This window comes from Varanus komodoensis, unplaced genomic scaffold, assembly GCF_004798865.1.
Source record: "Varanus komodoensis strain SLA01 unplaced genomic scaffold, ASM479886v1 scaffold2, whole genome shotgun sequence".
NCBI lineage: Eukaryota > Metazoa > Chordata > Lepidosauria > Squamata > Varanidae > Varanus > Varanus komodoensis.
Window position 1 is genome coordinate 62,119,279 of NW_025335568.1, and position 20,344 is coordinate 62,139,622.

Consider the following 20,344-nt stretch of genomic DNA (forward strand, 5'->3'; position numbering starts at 1 on the left):
AACAACACAAAATGTAGTTACTGGAGAACAATGGGGTGTCTGTGCCCATTGTGGCCACTAAATGGGACTTGAGATGCATGTGTTAGGAGACAGAACCCAAAACAGCTCTTTGCTACCTAATAAAAATAATTAAGACACAGATGGGTGGGTAAATGTCACCTGTATGTTGAAATAGTCAAAACAGCAAAGAACATTCTGTTTGGTGCTGCAATTTGACAACATCTTAGCAAGATAATTGCATTGAAGGCATTCAATATGTTTCAGCTACTTGCTGGTATAAATGGAGTGTTTAGATCAGGGGTCCTCAAACTTTTTAAACGGGGCCAGTTCACTGTCCCTCAGACTATTGGGGGGGGACTATAGTTTTAAAAAAATGAACAAATTCCCATGCACACTGCACATATCTTATTTGTAGCGCAAAAAAGGAGAAAAATACAATATTTAAAATGAAGAACAATTTCAATCAACATAAACTTATTAGTATTTCAATGGGAAATACGGGCCCACTTTTGGTTAATGAGATGGTGACACCCCTGAAATGTGTCCACAGCAAAACATTGAGTATAATATTGATATGATTAGGACCATTTCTGCAGAGCAATCATGAGCTCATCATGAGCACAGAGCTCATTTACATACGTGGTAGTGTGATCCACAGGGGATTACTTTTTGAAAAGCAATGCACAGGCGGTGATGAAGTGATCTGTTGCCTCCACACCATCTGTTTTAACCACCTCCAGTAGCAAACAAGTGACAGTAATAAATCTGCACTAACATCAGTGCACACCCATAGAAATACATGATGTGTGGCATCCTGCATCAAAATTTGCATTGCAGTTTTTCATGAGCAAAAATTAGGAGGAGAGATGGAGGGGAGCAACTTCTGAATCTGCTAAAAAATATATTTTTATTAAAAAATATAAAACAGCTTTAAAAAAAGAAACTCACTGAATATCCACTAGGTCCTGCAGCCCAAGTCCATCTCTACAAATTATGTCTCTGCATATACAGTGGTACCTTGGCTCACAGATGCCTCAGTTCACGACCAAATCATGTTGCAAATAAAAATTTTATAAAAGTTTTGAATCTGGTCACAACCTCCACGTTGGGTGGTGACCATGATCATGGCTATCTCCCCCCCCCCCCCCAAGTTGGGAGATGGCCGTGATCGTGCTGGGAGCAGTGGGAGATGACCGAGATTGCGCCTGTCTTTCCTGCACGAGTGCAACTGTGATCTTGGCCATCTCCCCCCCGCTCGCAAGGTGTTGGGATGACAGGCACGTGCAGGGATGATGGGCTAAATTGCAGTCGTGCTGGGGGGGCGGAGACATGGCCACGTTCATGCTCAGGGTAGGGGAGGAGATGACTGCAATCTTTGTTCTTTGTCACTTTGTTTCACATTTTTCTGATTAAAAAATAGTTACAGAATGGATTAACCTTAGTTACATTGAACCTTATGGGGAAATTTAACTTGGCTCACAACCAATTTGGGTCACAACCAGAGTCCTGCAACTGATTAAGTTCTTGAGCCAAGGTACCAGTGTAGTTTGTAAAGATGGACTCGGGTTGCAGGTCTTAGGGGGTATTCAGTGAGTTTCTCTCTTTTTTTAAACCTGTGTTTTTTAATTTAAAAATGTTTCCTCCACTTGCTTGGGCTGCAGCAGAAGCCCAAGATGATGCCATGCCACCCGCTGAAAGGGAGAGCACGACACGAGGGGGAGCCATGAGGGCGCACTCACCTTGGTTGAGGCCTTCCCGGCTCCTCGCTGCCGCCCTGCTTCCAAGCTGGAGGGAGGTCCACTTGTCCAGCTCTGGGAGGGGGAGGCCCGAGAGGCGAGCTTGGAGCGGCTCCCCCGGCTGGGAGAAGGCCGCGAGGAGGGAGGTAATGGCTGCTTTCCACGAGGCAAGGGATGGGGCCATGGCTGGCCAAGTGGAGCGCCTCCCACCTCCCCGCCGTGGAGGGAAGAAGCATGGCGGCAGCTTGTTCTGAGAAGTCCTTGGTCCCACTCTGCCTCAGCCCATCTGCCCCCAGGCACGGCGAGGCAACCACTGCTTGGCCCACAGCCTGGGGACGTGGCTCATATTTTTGTGGTTAAAAAAACCAAACCTGGATTATCCTTATTACATTGAACGTTGCGGGGAAATTTGATTCATTTCGCAACCAGTTCAGTTCACGACCAGAATCATGGAAAGAATTAAGTCTGTGAACCAATGTACTGCTGTATTTAGGAAATAAATTAAATCTGACAGAAATATTCATTAATAAAAGTATTATATAGTTAAAATATATTTTAAAAGTTATATTTTTCTTACCTTTTTTTAGTGTCTTCGTCTCTCTTCTCATCGCCCTCCTCTCTTCTGTATTCCTGCTCCATATTCCCACTCTGTATTCAGAACCAGCACATGCGTGCGTTAGGGGAAAGAGCTGGCATGTGCGCAATTCATGCTGGCAAGACTTGCACAGCAGCAGAAGCTAGCCAGAGCTAGCAGAGCTGGCATGTGTGCAGTTGAAGGGAGCTGTTACAATTTGGCACTTGCACCAGCTCTCTTCTAGCCCCCGAAACTGAAAGAGTTTGAAAGTACACCTGCACCGGCTCAGAGCTTTCGGAGATCGTTTTCGCCAAACAAGTCCTGAAGCTCTGAGGCAGGCTGGGTAAATGACCTTGGCGGGCCGTATCTGGCCTGTGGACTGTAATTTGAGGATCCCTGGTTTAGATGAAGATACTCAAGTGCAAATAATACCTTTTAACATATATGGAACTAGGAAACATTTAAGGAAGCTATCTGGTGTAGAGGAAGTATAAATGAAATTATTGTTGTATAGAATGACTTTTTAAGGTTCGTTGAAAGACTGCTACAGTGGACATGTTAACTGAAGTTTGTCAGGTGAAAAGGTATTGAATGGGTAAAAGCATGAAAAAGTTTTTCGATAATGTAAACTAACTTGTTTTGTAAGAGTTTAAAATAGAAAACAGAAAAAACTGTGCATAGTTAATTGTTCATAATCAGGTTAGGACCATACCTATTCATCCTTGAAAGACATGTACTAGAAACTTGCTCTTCTCCCCCCCCCCCCGCCCCAGAATGCCCCTCTGAACAATTAAACAAAAGTTAGCTACTATCAGAAATACATGTCTCAGGGCTGTTGTGGGAGGAAGGGGGTTGCCCTAGGTTGCAACATTGTAGGGATAAACAAAAGGTTGCTTGGGCAGAACATCAGCTCAGCAAAGTAGATTGCTGCCTAACATCAGGATGGATTTGATATGAATCAAATCAATTTAATTGCAATTTAAATTATTTGTCATTAAAACTAAATTTAAAGCGTGGTTTTCTACATAATTTGCACACATGCCTGCCTTACCTGTAGGTAGAGGAACTTTATGAAAATATTCCCACGCTGGGTCTCTTTTACAGCCTGCTACCATTAAACATTTTCTCCTTCAGGGAAGGAATAATATGATAACCCTCAGGTTATACACGAAAAGATTCAAAGGTTTGTGGAGTGTTTTGCTCAAAAGGTTTCACTTTCATCTGTACTTCTTGCTCCTCCCTCCTTACACTTAACTTCTTGTGAATATCTGTTCCACTCTCAACAATCTTTTATTCAGTTAATTTTTTGAAACTTGGCACTTAAGAGGTAATCTGTGTACATAGATTTGCAAAGGAAAAATGGGATTAAGATCTTTTTCTCAACCCTTTATATTCTATTTATAAATGACCAGAGGAGATGACCAGGGCTGTGGACACGATCGCTCCTAAGCATCCTCTCCCACCGGGCAGAGCCCGCTCTTCCCCTTGGTATACACCTGAATTGCGGGTGATGAAGCAGGTTGGGAGACGGCTAGAGCGTAGGTGGAGGAGATCACGGGATGAATCTGACCGGACACACTTGAGAGCCCACTATCGGGCCTATGCTGTGGCGGTGAGGGCGGCGAAAAAGAGGTTTTTTTCCGCTTCCGTTGCCTCCTCACAATGCCGTCTGGCGGAGCTTTTTTGAGTGGTGCAAGGCCTGGTTCGTCCAGGTCCTAAGGAAGATCGGGTTCCACCCTCAAAGGCCTGCTGTGACGACTTTGCCATGCATTTCAGGGAGAAAATCGCTCAGATTCATCACGAGCTGGACACCACTAGTGAATCAGAGGTTTCTGGGGAGACACCAATGCTGCCGTCTGGTCCAGAATTATTGGATGAATTTCAGTTATTGTGGCCCGATGATGTGGACAAGGTGCTTGGACGAGTACGTCCCACCACTTGTCTATTGGACCTTTGCCCGTCTTGGTTAATAAGTAATTCCAAGCACGGGATTGGGATCTGGATTTTGGAAGTGGCTAACGCTTCTCTGAGGGAGGGTCGGGTGCCTGCCCCTTTAAAGGAGGCGGTAGTCCGACCGGTCCTGAAGAAAGCGTCACTGGATCCAGAGATGGCCACTAACTATAGACCAGTGGCCAACATCCCGTTTCTGGGCAAGGTGTTAGAGCAGGTGGTGGCGGGACAACTCTAAGCTCCCTTGGATGAAACTGATTATCTAGACCCATTTCAGTCCGGCTTCAGACCCGGGTACGGTACTGAATCTGCCTTGGTCGCCCTGTACGATGACCTGTGCAGGGAGAAGGACAGGGGGAGTGCATTCCTGTTGGTTCTCCTGGACCTCTCAGCGGCTTTCGATACCATCGACCATGGTATCCTTCTGGATAGGCTAGCGGGATTGGGGGTTGGAGGCACTGCTTTGCAGTGGGTCCGCTCCTATCTCAATGGCCGATTCCAGAAGGTGGTGCTGGGGGACTATGGCTCTGCACCATGGCAGCTATGCCATGGAGTACCGCAGGGGTCCATTTTGTCCCCTTTGCTGTTTAACATCTACATGAAACCGCTGGGAGAGGTCATCAGGAGGTGTGGGCTGCAGAATCATCAGTATACTGATGATACCCAGCTCTCCCTCTCGTTTTCCACCAATCCAGGTGAGGCAGTGGCTGTACTGAACCGGTGCCTGGCCAAGGTAATGGGCTGGATGAGGGCCAATAAACTGAAGCTCAATCCAGACAAGATGGAGGTCCTGTTGGTTGGCGGATCGGGCTTTGGAGAGGGTGGATTTAACCTAGTCCTGAATGGGGTTGCACTCCCTCTTAGGGACAAGGTTTGCAGCTTGGGAGTGCTCCTCGACCCGGAGCTTTCATTGGAAGCTCAGGTGACAGCGGTGGCGAGGAGCGCTTTCCTTCAGCTTCGGCTGATTCATCAGCTGCGCCCCTACCTGGAGTACGACTGCCTGGCGACAGTGACACACGCGTTGGTGACTTCCCGTCTTGACTTCTGTAACGCGCTTTACGTGGGGCTTCCCTTGAAGACGGTCCGAATACTTCAATTGGTTCAGAATAGAGCTGCCAGGTTGCTGATGACGGGGTGTTATGTTCACATGACTCCAATCCTCCATCAGCTTCACTGGCTTCCCATTGAAGGTGTTGGAGATGACCTATAAAGCCCTAAACGGCTTGGGTCCTGGTTACCTGAAGGAGCGCTTACATCCATATATGCCCGCCCGCCCCTTGAGATCTGCGGGAGAGGCCCTTCTCCGGGAACCCTCCGTGAAAGAAATTAGGAGGGTAGGTACTCGGAGGAGGGCTTTCTCTGCGGTGGCGCCCAATCTATGGAATGCGCTCCCCAGAGAGGTCCACCTGGCGCCGTCGTTATTTGTTTTTCGGCGCCAGGCGAAGACCTTTTTATTTAAGCGTCGTTTTAATTGTTAACAGTATTTGCTTATTTTATCTGGCCAGGGCGACTTTTTTTATATTGTTATTTATTTTATATTGTTATTTTTATATTGTTATTTTTGTATTTTACTTCATGTTGTGAGCCGCCCCGAGGCTTCGGCGAATGGGGCGGCATAGAAATGTTTTAATAAATAAATAAAATAAAGTATTTTATAACATTTTTGCTGTGACAAAGAGGCATGTGATCTCCGCAGGCATACGTTCGCAGTTTTGAAAACTGTAAAACCAAGCATTTGTGATAATATCTTCTAGATAGAAAAACTGCCCAATCGCTCAGCCACGAAGCCAACTGGGTGACTTTGGGCCAGTCACAGACTCTCAGCCCAACCTACCTCACAGGGTTGTTGTTGTGGGGATAAGATGGAGGAGGAGATGTAAGCTGCCTTGAGCCCTTTGTAGGAAAAAGGCAGGATATAAATCGAAAAATAAATAAAAAAAATAAAAATAAAGAGCATGATGTGAATGGATCAATGGAATTGTCGTTCCTAATGACTCAGAGGAGTCGTTCGCACGTGTAAGAGAGCAAGAAGCTCCCAGTGAGAGTCAGGCCTTAGAGCAAGAAGATTTCTACTTGGTGCCCATGGCACAACCCCCCACCCCACCCCACCACCTGGCTTTGACGAAGTTTTTCTTCAGCCAGGAGACAGCATTCATCAGGGAGATAATGCTGCTGTGGGACGCCATGGAGAATGCCCAGCTGAGGAGAAGACTTTGGTGTCTGAAGCAATTAGAAGAGGCAAAGTCAAAGAAGGAGGGAGAGGAGGTTATCTAGCCCTCTTGGGGAGGGGCATTCCCATTGGGTGAAGAGTGCATCATAAATCTGAGATAGGTCAGAAAGGAGGGGGCATCTGTGTTGTTTAGAACTGCCATTAACAGTGTCTGTATTATTCATTGCCTGCATATCTTTGAAGTTGTTTAGAATAAAAGGCTTTAAACCTTTATTGCCTGTTCCTGTGTGAGTGATTAGGAGGAGTGCTTCGGCCTCAAGACAGGAATTGATTTACCAAAAAAATAGCATTGCATGAATATACAGCCTTGTGCTACATAATTAAAAACTAATCCTTATTTCATGGTGAATAACCTTTCAACTCTAATGTATCTTAAATAGAAAACTAATTTCCCCTCAAAAGCATTTTATTTAAAAATAAAAGATGCCTTGTATGGGGGATGGTGTACAAAAGTTATAAATAAATAAAATGATTTTTTAATGAAATCCTTTTTGGGGGGGGGGTACACAAGAACCAGATTATTTATTTCTTCGTCGTGGTCTCTGTACATCACACACATGAATGCTGTGCCTGTGCAGTGCCTGTATTCGGGAAGATTCAGCCAGTAACATTTTTGGCAGGAATGCTCTCACCCACCTCCTCGTATAAATGAGCAGAGTCCCCATCCTATCACCAGTCTGCTTTTGACCACTGTTCACTGTGCCTTGGGTTCTCTTACTATGTTCGATTTCCCTCACAAACCTTTCTTATTTAATTTTGAAACTTTAAACCTTCCACAAACTCAAAACCCCCCTTCACAATCCCTTCGTTTTCCCCCTTTCCCTCACATATTCCTCCCCTAAAAATAAAACTCATCTTAGCATTTTTTCTTTTCTAGGCTATGCTTTCTTACTCTCCCTCGATGGCACAGTGTTCTGCTTTTAGAAGGTATGCTCAGTACGGAACGAAAATGCCGTCTACAGACACACATTTGCTCTGTCTGGGTGAAGGACATTGCATGGACAATTTTGTCCGTTGTCAAGCCTTCACCAAACAGGCTTGCAAGAACCATGAAATTGCCTCAAGAAAGAGCTCTAGGATAGAGCTCTTGATCACAATGAGAGAGGCTACCACAGCTCAGTCTGCTGGTCCTTCAGCATGCCAAACATGGTGAGAGCTCTGAGTCTGCTAAAGAGCGCTCGGGGTGGTCTCAGTCTCCTAAAAACACAAGGAGGAAAGGAAGCATCTTGAGACAAAAAAGGACCGCTAAAGAAAAACATCCCAGAAAGGAGAACCAGGAGAAGAAAAACACCATTCTGATATAGCATGGAAGGATGTTCTACAGCAATCTGCAGTGGAACAAGGCACGTCAGTACTGAGCAAGCCTTCGTTCCATCCTCCTTCAGTACAGACAACACCAAGACCATCTCCTTGCAACATGCCAAGCCCATTGCCAAGATCCTCTTCACGACCTCACTTGCCCAACTGAGACTGACTGTAATAAAGCGGTCCTTGATTAAATAAAGAGGAGACTATCAGGTTTCCAAGGAAAACCCTTATCAAAGAGACTGAATGCCAGATCTGGTTTTAAACACTATGCATGTAACATTTATTCTATGATATAAAGAATACAGAAGTATAAGAATACAAGTTCAGCAATCATCAGCAACTATATCAAGAGGCCTCATTCACACATTCATGCAACACTCATACTCTTGGTGATCCATCGAGACTCTGGGTGACCAGTTGTAGTGCTGTTCTGGCACACAGGAGCTGGAAATCCCAATCATTTTATAGCTTAAAGTTGACGCTATCAGCTTGGTCCAACTGGATCAAACAGTGAACTCTTCTGAGCAGAGCTGATACAGAACATGCTGGTCTTTATCTTGAACACACACACTCTCGTTACATTCCATTCTCTCTCTGGATGGTACAGCGAGGGCTTACCTTACTGTTATGTTCCATTCTCCAACCACTCCCGGCCTCTCGGTTTTCTCAGTCTGGTCAGTCCCATCATGCTTTTTCATTCTTCATTTTCTTCTGGGTCTTAGGCCTTCAGGAACCCATGCACACTGTAACAACTCAAGCACATGGATATGTAGTGGCTCAACTGACTCTTCATCTATGGAACTGATGCATGAACCATGGAATGGACATACAAGCAGTTCACCTGGCTGACATCAAGAACGAAGAAGCAGATTCCTTGAGCCACTACATATCCATGACACAATGGGAACTCGATCGAGAAATTTGTCACCATCTCTTCAATCAGTGGGGAAGACCCTTGATAGACTTGTTCATGACCTATCAAAACAGAGTGTGTGCTACCTACTGTTCCAGAACAGAGATGAGACAGAACTCAGTAGGCAATACATTCATGATTCCATGGAACAGTGGCCCGTTTTATGCTTCCCTCTGATACCATTAGTAATGAAGACGTTAGCAAAGATTGGATGGAACAACGCCACTGGTGTACTGATCACTCTGTGGTGACCTCGCCAGGCTTGGTTTCTGACCCTGTTTCCGCTGTCCCAAGGGACATACATTTACCTGCTGGAAAGTCCTGCCCTGCTCACTCAGCAACAGGGCAGGATCCAACATTCAGACTTGCACATGCTGAAACTAGCAGCATGGCTAATACAGTAACCTCAGTACCAAGTCTGAGTTTGGTACTGACAAGCTTGCATTCAGACATTCAGTACATTTTACATTCAGCCCTGTGACCAGTAACAACTTATTGCCTGAATCTGCAACTATCGCAGATATTCTACAATTCCTTCACTTTACCAAGGGGGCCTGAAACCCTCATCCATCAAGGTATAAGTTGCAGCCATATCATACCATAGAGGGCATATAGAGGGTTCGTCCGTGTACCTCACACCAACTGACACGTCAGTTCCTATGAGGACTTCAAAACCTACATTCTCTGATCGGATTGTACTAACATGGAGTCTGTCAGGAGTTCTGTGGGCATTAACAAAAACTCCATTCAAACTGTTAGCCTCCGCTGATTTAAGGTTGCTGTCATGGAAAACAGTCTTCCTGGTAGGAGGGTGAGTGAACTATGCGCCCCTCAGGTATTTGAATTTCCATAAGGACAAGGTGGTCTTCCATCTGGACTCAACTTCCCTCCCAAAGGTGGCAACAGTGTTCCACCTCAACCAAGATAATTGTGTTACTGGCAGATTTCCCAGCACTGTCAACAGCGATTGAACAGCCACTCCACAGTCTCTATGTCCACAGGTCACTTGCTTTGTACTGGTCCTGAGACAAACTGTTTCTAAAAACCAAGTGACTGTTTATCAAGTACTCTGAACATGGATAGGACCCTAGCGCTTGTGGAAATTGATAGTTTAAACCATAAAGCTTTCATCCCAACTCACTAGACCTTGCCAATGCTTCCAAAAGGTCATTCATCCATTGCTATGGCCAGCTCATCAGCCTTACGTGCAGACATTTCTGTACTGGATTCATGCAAAGCTGCTACATGGTCCACCTTTATCAGATGTTACCATCTTGGCGTAAAGGCTAGAATGGACTGCTATTTTGGCCATGCTGTCCTTTTCGTCTGTTCTTCAATAACCATACCATCCTGCCTCAGTCCGGTAAGCTTGCTAGTCACCCATATGTGTGATGCACAGAGACCACAATGAAGAAAGGCAGGTTGCTTTAAGTAGTCACCTGTGCATTCACACAACCCACCTGCCAGCTCTGCATTGGTGTCGACTGGGATGCAATACAATCTAATTTCTATCATGTATTATGTTGGGGCCGAATTGGCGGTCTCCGCCCATTTATACAAGGAGGTCGAGGAGTGGAGTTCATTCCAAAAATGTTACTAGCTGAGAGAATCTTACTGAATACAGGCACTGTGCAGGCACAGCACCCCATATGTATGAATGCACAGGTGACCACTCGAACAAGTTACTGGTAAGCAAACTGCCTTTATTTGATGTATATGCTGCCCCATTAGCCATAGGATCTCAAATCTGTAGACCACATAAAACCAGTACAAAATGCAACATGACAATGCATAATTACAAAAGAGTAACAAAGTCACAAATAAGCTATCAGAGTTCAATAAAATCAAAACAAAATAATAAATAGAATATATGTAAAACCCAGGAATAGGACAAAAGCTATTGTTGTAGCAAAATGTAGCATTGAAAACATTGGCAGCATATAATAATCTAAAAATTAAGATGAAGGCATTGAAAACATCAACGAAAATTAAGAATTCACCTAATTAAAATAACTGTGGTACAAGTATGTCTTTAGTTGGCACCTGAAGGCCAGAAGAGTAGATGCCAATCAGAACTCTAATGGAATCTAGTTCCAAAGTTGGGGTGCTATACTCAAAAAAGCTCTCCTCCTTGCAGGAGGGCTTCGGATGAAGACTGCAGTGACCAGGGTGATATAAAGGCACTCGCTCAAATAGCCTGAGCTATTGAAAACTAAGCTATCAAAACCTGTCTATATATGCTTATATAACCCTATATTTTGTTATTACTGGGCAATCTCCCCTTAGATTTTACAGTTAAGATGACTTCTGGGGAATAACATATATTTTGGATCTGGTTTCTTATTTTGAAAACCATTGTTACTGGACAGTGATGTCTGTAGCTATCATCAACTGGCTTTCCGCACTCTGAAAATTGTAAACCATCCCGAGACGTCTGTGAAGGGACAGTAGGGAAAAGTTTTAATTAAATAAAAAAAAAAAGAGTGAGTTCTATGCAGGATAATTTGTTTTTCTTCTTGTAGTGACTGTGAATTTTCACCTGGTGACTTGGTTTGGGCTAAACTTGAAGGGTACCCTTGGTGGCCGTGCCTCGTGTACAGACATCCCACAGAAGGAACACTTTTCAGAGGAAGAGGAAGAGCCTCTCGCATCCATGTACAGTTTTTTGATGATGACCCATCGAGGGGTTGGGTTAGCATTAGATACATACGACCATATACAGGTAAGAGGTGTGATAAATTACTGTAGAAGGTAGGTGGTCTTGTACTTATGCTATTGCTGCTGCTTTTGCTCAGTAGCTGGTGGGAGAAAATGGTTTATTCCTTCACCGGAAAATACAGTATGCAGAGACATCCATTTGTTTAATTGATTTTTAGAACATTTGACTGTATTTAAAAAGACATCACAAATCAGTTTTCAGCATAAACTTTCTATAAAATATCCATTGTTAAATACTTAAAAACAGAATACCAAATACCTTAATTAAATGTTTGAAAGAAACAAACAAAAAAATCCCACTCTCCATTTTTAAAGTTAAAAATAGAACTATCAATCAAAAAACTGGGGAGCCCAGTCTTTCAGGGAAGGCCTGTGTGAAAAAATAGGTCTTTAACACATTCCTAAAACATTTCACAATTGCTGTCTTCTACATACTAAAGACATTTTGCACAGTGGGTACAACTGTGGAGAAGGCCCTTTTCTAGATTGTTGCCATCAATATGCATGTTGCAGTACAGCTTGCAAGGCCTCATCCAGTGCAGACAACAACTACGCTATCTAATTAGGAATTGCAATCGACTGCAACCTGATACTTGTCACAGACTATACAAGTCTGTCCCTGACCTGAACAGGAAAATGGCATGCTCTTGGAAGCATCTGAAGAGCTGTGAGAGAAATGGATGCAGCTGTTAAAGCAAGAAATATGCCTGCTCTAATTCCAGTTCTGTCATTTCCTGTAAGTCCTTGAGGTCAAAAAGCTTCAATGGCTTGGCCTTATATTGGATGAGTCATAGGGATATCTTGTGTTACGGGATAAACTATTATAAATACAGTAAGTAAATAAGTTTTAACCAAAGTGCCACATAAATGTATATTAACAAACTACAGTGGCATAAATCCAGTGATCCACAAGTGGATTTCCATTTGGTAATCATACAGGGGATTAAGCATTGTGTTAAGACTCAAGTGGGGAAATGGGCTCAAGAATATTAGCAGAGGTTCAGATTAAAGTTCACATTTTATTTGTAGAAAGCAGTGATCAGTACACCACCCCCAGCCGGCATTGGACTGGGAATCTAGGAGAGGAAGGGGGAGAAGAAATAACAGTCAAGAGTGGATATTTTTACCTGTTTCAGAGGACAGGGAACTTTTTCCTTGTCTTACAGGTTCTACTGGCAGAGATACCCAGAGAGGAGGCATGTTTTACAGTTCAAAGCCTGAGATTAAGAGAGCAATGGAACTGGCAGATGCTGCTCTGAGGAAAGAGAAAAGTGAGCGACTTGATCTTGCGGTATGTGACAAACCTTCAGAAAGTGAGGAGGAGGAAGAAGAGGAGATGGAGGTGATTCTTCTAATGGTTTGTTTCCAAAGTGATGAGAGAACAGGGAGAGAACCTTTTCATACTGTTTAGGGCACAATTTTGTATATGTGAATGCTTGTCTTTGCCTTGGAAAAACGTGATTCAGAAGTGGACAGTGTTATAGCTATAGTTATGAAGCAACTTCTCTATAGGAGAACATTGATCAAATGGAAGCAATCTTGAGGGGAAAAAACTTGCACATTTTGTCTTTTATGCTTAGCTCAAAGCTGAGGAGCAACAAGCAGCTATAAAAGCATGTTATAACAGATGGAAGTGGCCCGTCATCTTGTGGGAGGAGGACAAGCGGCATACCTCTCATTTGTAGGAATGTGTTTGGCTGGCAAGATACTAAAAGGCTAGTTGGTGTTACTTCCTGGAGAGACTGCAGGTTTAAGTTGCTCATGTTTTTGTATGTGTTGCCATGTCTATTAAAAGTCACCCAGTGAGTTTCATGGCTAGTGGGAACTACTCTACATTACACTGATTACTTTCCCTCACAGGAGGCAACTTTTCTGGACTGTCTACAGGTGTCTCTTATAATTTCATCTTCAGGGCAAGATCCATGCAGGCCTTTAATAGCCACTTTTATTCTGGGTACTTCTACCTGCCCTCTCCAATTGCTAAGTCATTAACTACCTCTTTATCATCATTTTTGGGGCCAGACCAAGTGCCTGACATGGTCTGAGTCTTCTCCAAAGGCTTTAACCTTCTCTATGCAACTGTGATGGATCCAAATCTTAGAACTCTCCAGCTTTTCTGCTGTGAGGTGGTGAGCAGCATCCAGAGGGGTCCCTTCTATTATAGAGTTAACTTCTCTTTGCTTCCAAGTTCTTACTAGCACCTAGTCTTGAGTTTGCACATTATAAATCTAATCCTTGGCTTTTTGCCATTCTAAATAGACATATTTAGTTGTCTTTGCTAGTCTATACCGTTTTTCCCAGTGTAGCAATTGGTATCATCTGAAATAGAAAGTTAAATTTAGGTAGTACTTTCATTTTTAGAATAGAAAATCTTCCCAACCATGATACTTTTAGTTTAGTCCATTTTTGTAAATTGTTCTGGATCTTCATCCACATTATTTGATAATTATCTTGAAATAGTGTGTCATTATGTCCCATGATATTTATCCCTAAGTGATTAACACAGTTTGAGGTTATTTCACATCCTGAAATCTTTTTTATGCTTTCCTCTTCTGCTTTGTTGCAAATTTTAGTATAATTTTTGTTTTTTGTTATGGATCTCTTACAGCCTGAATATAATCCAATTTTTCCATTTGCTCTATTATATACTGCATAGACTGATGTGGATTTAGAACAGTCAAAACTATGCCATCAGCATAACATTTCATTTTGTATTCTTCTTCACTTGTTTTAAATTTTCAATTTTCAGGTCTCATCTTCTTTGCTAAAATTTTCAGTACAAGAATAAGTAAAAGAGGTGATTAAGGACATGCTTGGAATGTTCCCTTCTCCATTGAAAACTGCCAGTTAATACACCATTAATTAAAATCTTAGCATGTTGTTTAGTATAAATTGCTTGAATCCAATTAAGAAAGCTTGAGCCACAGTCTAAATATTAGAGAGTTTTCCTTAAGTTTCTCTGCATCTAAAAATATGCATGCCACTTCTTCTTGACCCATTCAATTGACTCAATCACAGAACATTTATTATCTATCATATATCTTTTTGGGACAAATCAAGTTTGAATCTGTATGAATCTGTTTTCTATACATTTTCTTAGTCTCTCTGCCATTATTGACTAGTTGTAGTCCACATTTAATAATGAAATGGGGTAGTAAGAATGTGGTAACATGGGATCATTACCTTCTTTATCAATGTTATATGATCTTCCTACCATGTTGGCAGTAATCGGCCCTCTTAAATTTCATTCATTACTTGTTGAACTGGTAAAATTTAATTTTTCCTCTAAGCACTTGTAATACATACTAATAAATCTGTTGGAGCCAGGTGCTTTATCTTTTTTAATTTTTTTTTGGGTAGCTATAATACTTGAATAGTAATAGCATCGTTCAGTACTTCAGTACTCAGGGGTATATTTGTCAAGACATGTTTATTTTATGTACTGTTCCATTCCATCTTCTGAGGTTGGTATTTTTAATATAAATTTGAGGAAAAAACTAGTAAATTGGTCATGGATTTCCTTTTCAACATACATTCCATTTTTTTTTACCCATTACAGATCTTCTTTCCATTTCTTTCTTAAGACAATACGCTAAATATCTTCAAGGTTTATTTGCATGATCAAAGTGTTTTTTTAAAAAATCAACTTCTTTTGTATCTTCTTTGTCTCCATCATGTCTAGTTGATTTCTTAATTGTCTGAGTTCATTTAAAATTAAACTTTTTTTCTAGTATTTGAATTCGTTCCTGAATTCTTTTTCTTTGTTCTGATTTCTTTCTCTTTTTCTTAGACATTATTTCTAAAAAGTATCTTCTCATATAAGTTTTACTGGCTACCCACATTGTACCTATAGAGATACCACTTGTATTATTTAGTCTGAAAAATTCTTCCAGTACTACTTCAGAATTTTTGAAATACCTTCTTGTAACAAAAGGTTGCCATTAAGTCTCCATCTTCTTCCTCCAACTTGTTCTTCCCGCCATATTATCTTCAGTGTGTTGTGGTTGGAAAGTACCTTGGGTTGGATCCTTACAGCCTCTGTATTCATAATTAAGTTTTTAGATATCCAACCCATACCAATGCTTATGTCTGGTGTCTACCAGAAAAAATATAGTGTCTAGTTCCAGGGTTTTTGAATCTCCATGCATCTTCTACATGTAATTCTTAGTTTCTTAAATATAGATATCAAACAGCTTTGCAACTTTTCAAGTCTTATTAAAATTCAGAACATCAAGAAAGTGTCAGTTTTAAAGTTCTTTCCAAGTACGTAAATAAAATGCTGTAAGAAGCTGAGTTGCAGCTAAAATCTCAGTCTCAGGTTGAGCTGTCCAAAAAGCACAATTGTCCTTCATCACAATTCAGAAGCTACAGAATGAACATAAAAACACCCCCAGGTCTAATACCCTCAGCCATGCCAGGCCAGTTTTCACCATCCACAATTCTCAGTTTCTTAAGCAGAGACATCAGACAACTTTACAACTGTTAAGGTCTAGTTAAAGTTCAGATAAAGCATCATTAATCATCAAGAAATTGTTTCAGGGTCCTTTCCAAATATACAAAAAAAGCCTTAAGAGCGTAAATTGCAGCAAGTTTGAGTATTATTCCCTTAGCACAAAAAGTAGAATAAAGTAAAAAAAAAAAAAAAGAACAACAAAACGAATGAGAGAAAGAAAAGAAAAAAGAAAGTATATATGGGGGAAGTTGACTCTAACATGTTTCAGTTTACCTTGTCCGGCCATCTCACTGCCTACATTCTATGCCCAACAACAAAATTGCATAATGCTATTATAAGAAAATTTGGTGTCAGCCAATCAAACTTCTCATGAACATCTCATAACAATGTTCTTAGCACAATCAGGCCGTGGACAGTGCCTACTCTCACTGTGGTGCAAAACACATTCTTCAGTTACTAGGATGCTTTTCTACATCTTTACCCAAATGAAGCACACATTTAATCACAGCTATATGCACTGATAACAGTAGGGCAGTTGGTAATGCATTTACACAAAGATCATCCTAAACATTCAGAACTTCCCATTGAGCAAATAATCTTTCATTTTTCTTACCTAAACATTCAGTCTTGGCATTGCAATTACCAGTTTGTACTCTCATGATTCAAAACATGGATTTAAATCTTGCTCTGAGGGTGTTTTTTTCATAAGCATCTCTTTGTTCCTAGCTGTATGATCTAGCTACTGCTCTTCCTAGGTTGTGGGTTGGCTAGTTTCCACCTCCAGGAAAATCTTTAGTTTCACTCAAACTTTTTCCTTCCTTGCTTCCAAAACGATGAGCAGTTCCATATAACACCAGTGCTTTTTCTCATCTATATAACAAATCACCATTTTCTCTGACCAATATCCAAACTCTCAATTGTTAACCTTCAAGTCCATCATCCAAGAACCTCAAACTTTCTCATGCCAAGTACTCCAGCAATCTAAATTTTCAAATACAGATTATTGCTTCAATACCATCATATATTCCTCCTCAGTGATGATTCCAAGGAGCCATCATTGTGCTGCTTTACACTGTCCAGAGGATCACAAGACCAAGCAATCTTTGGGGAGCAGTACACCTCAGAAAGGAGGTGCCTGCCCACCAGATGACTCCAAGAGGCTAGGGATCCCTTACTAAGACCCTTATGTACACTAATAGCAAGAACAAATCTCAGCTCCAGCCCCTGGAGGTTTTTCAAACACATTTACTTTTCATCAGCCTATTTAGAGTCGTCCAAGTTCGTTTAAATCCCATCCGGGTTGCCAATTGTTGTCTAGAAAGCAGACCTGTTCATATTCTGGTATGCGTATAGCCCAATTAGTACACAACATGGGTGTGAAGATTTTTAAAGATTATACTGCAAAATAAAGACACAGTGGATCATTCCAGACTGAGGCCCCAAGCTATTCTCAGTTTCTTCTTTTATAATGCAAAGTAAACAGGATATCATGTAGCTGCTGTTTTTCATTTCAAGGTAGCATTTTTAGCAAGCAACTTGTTGTTCTTGTTCAGGTTAGCTGTCATAGTATATTGTATCTTGTTTTTCTCTTGCATAATTTTGCTGACTTCCTGATTTTCCTATCACTGGTTTTCATGCTGTTATGTTAGTTGTTTAATTATTGGTTTTTCAAATATCTATTTTTTATGCCATTTGACCTTTCTTTTTTTTAGCAGGTGAGTGATGAAGGTGATGAATTTGACACAGCAGAGGAAGTGAAAAAAAGTAGAAATAAAAGGATAGCCGGACGACAGAAGCATGATGGAAAAGTCAAAAGGCGGAAAGTTTTCATAGATTCAGACAGTGATAATGAGGGTTCAGACATGGAATTTAAGCCAGACCAAGTCAGCAGTGATGAAAATAGTGCTGGAATAGGTGACAGTGAGGCATCTGAATCTGAGACTGGCCCAGAAAAGAGAGTGAAACATCCTGTTAAAGTCCTTTCTAAACACTCTCCTAAACAAATGCAAGAAAAGGTATATAAACCTCCCCAGAAGGATACTATTAAAAACAACTTTCCTGAAACGCCCAGCAGAGAAATCAACCTTTCTTCTGAGATCATGTATAAATTAGCATCTTTTGCATCACCTGACTGTCTCGATTATCGATCAACTATTAATGGAGGAGGAGGAGATTCCAGCCCAACTGTGTGGGAACATGATAAAATTGATTGGCTCCAGGATGGTAAAAGGAAAGATGGTCATAGGAGACGACAAAGTGACCCAGATTATGATCCGAGTACTCTTTTTGTACCAGAAGACTATCTTAAAAACTGTACTCCTGGAATGCGAAAGTGGTGGGAGCTTAAGAGTCAGAACTTTGACTGTGTGATTTTCTATAAAGTTGGAAAGTTCTATGAATTGTACCACATGGATGCTGTTGTTGGGGTTAACAAACTTGGGCTGTTATTCATGAAAGGTACTTGGGCTCACTCAGGTTTCCCAGAAATAGCCTTTGACAGATTCTCCAATATCCTAGTTCAGAAAGGTCACAAAGTTGTCCGTGTTGAGCAGATGGAGACTCCAGAGATGATGGAAGCTCGCTGTAAATCTTTGGTTCACCCGACAAAATTTGACAGGGTTGTACGCCGAGAAGTATGTAGGATAATTTCCAAAGGAACACAAACCTACAGTGTTCTGGATGGTGACTATTCAGACACCCACAACAGATACCTGCTTTGTGTGAAAGAAAAAGTTGATGATTCTGCTGGTCTTCACCGTACCTACGGAGTATGCTTCGTTGATACAACAGTGGGAAGGTTTTATTTGGGTCAGTTTCTGGATGATCGCCATTGCTCAAGATTTAGAACCCTTTTGGCTCATTATACACCTGTGCAGATCCTTTTTGAGCGAGGGAATCCTTCTGCAGAAACACAGAAGATTCTCAAAAACTTACTTCCCTCTACTGTGCAGGAAGGTTTGTTTGCTGGCTCTCAATTCTGGACTGCATCTAAAACACTAAAAGCTCTCACTGAAGAATGCTATTTCCAGGACAAGGAAAATGTGAACAGTGGGCTCACTCTGCCTCCAGTAATCAGATCCCTGACTGCAGAAAATGATTCGTTGGGACTTACTCCTGGGGAAAATGGTGAGCTTGCGCTCTCTGCTCTTGGCGGTTGTGTCTTCTATCTTAAGAAATGCATTATTGACCAAGAACTTTTATCAATGGCAAAATTTGAAGAATATGTTCCTGTGGATGTTGATATTACAAAAGGAATGAAGTCAAGTAATATGTTTGTTAAAACAAGCCAGAGAGTGGTGCTGGATGGGGTAACTCTAGCAAACCTGGAAATACTACAGAATGGAACTACTGGTTCGGTAGAAGGCACTTTGCTAGAAAAGATTGACACTTGTTGTACACCCTTTGGAAGGAGACTCCTAAAGCAATGGCTCTGTGCACCATTGTGTAATCCTTGCACTATCAATGACCGTTTGGATGCGGTTGAAGACCTCCTAGCTGAGGCTGCCAAAATGTCTGAAATCCGTGACCTTCTGAAAAAACTACCAGACCTTGAGAGGCTTTTGAGCAAAATTCATAGTATTGGATCTTCACTTAAGAACCAAAATCACCCAGATAACAGAGCCGTTCTCTATGAAGAGGCCAGGTATAGCAAGAAGAAGATCATAGACTTCTTGTCTACATTAGAAGGGTTTAAAGTAGTAGTTGAAGTTATCTCAATTTTGGAAGATATTGTGGATGGTTTTAAATCCAAAACACTAAAACAGATAGTGACTGTCAAATCCAAAAGCCCCGCAGGCTCTTTTCCAGACTTAAAAGCAGAACTTGAAAGGTGGGATGCAGCCTTTGATCATAACATTGCACGGAAGACTGGTGTGGTTAATCCAAAAACTGGGTTTGACTCTGATTATGATAAAGCACTGGAGGATATAAGTGATGTTGAGGAACGCCTTCGTCAGTATCTAGAAAAGCAGCGCAAACGGCTGGGTGTCAGAGCTATGATGTACTGGGGAGCAGGCAAAAACCGCTATCAAATGGAGATTTCAGAGACTGCAGTGCCAAGGGATTTGCCTGATGAGTATGTGTTGAAGTCAAGCAGAAAGGGCTATAAGCGATACTGGACCAAAGACATAGAGAAGATGCTAAATGATATTGTCAATGCTGAAGAGCGAAGGGATGCAGCACAGAAAAACTGTATGAAAAGGTTGTTCTACGACTTTGATAAGAGCAGCAAAGACTGGCAAACAGCAGTAGAATGTGTTGCGGTACTAGGTATGTAGTCTTCCGGTAAAGCACATAATCGTATATTCAGCCTTCTCTTAATGCATTATGGTGTCCCATTTTTGTGTTCAAGTGTCTTTTTATCTTATGTGTCTTTCTGTTCAAGTGTCTTATCTTACGGCTGATCAGCTGGTGACTGATCAGATATAAATCAGCCTTTCCAGATTTTAATCAAAATACATCT

The 20,344-nt window shown here is 41.7% G+C and overlaps 1 protein-coding gene across 4 annotated transcripts in view; it reads left to right on the forward strand.

The window, feature by feature from the left end:
* Window positions 1–20,344, forward strand: part of MSH6 (mutS homolog 6) — a 34,485-nt gene that overhangs the window by 3,915 nt on the left and 10,226 nt on the right. For 2 of the 4 annotated variants that reach the window (XM_044428783.1, XM_044428781.1), the window contains exons 2-4: window positions 11,234–11,433; window positions 12,596–12,771; window positions 17,595–20,151. In XM_044428783.1, the coding sequence (XP_044284718.1) occupies window positions 11,234–11,433; window positions 12,596–12,771; window positions 17,595–20,151 (2,933 nt within the window). Of the gene's footprint in view, window positions 1–7,367; window positions 7,418–11,233; window positions 11,434–12,595; window positions 12,772–17,594; window positions 20,152–20,344 lie in introns of all 4 variants that reach the window. The other 2 variants (XM_044428785.1, XM_044428782.1) reach the window with 2 other exon arrangements.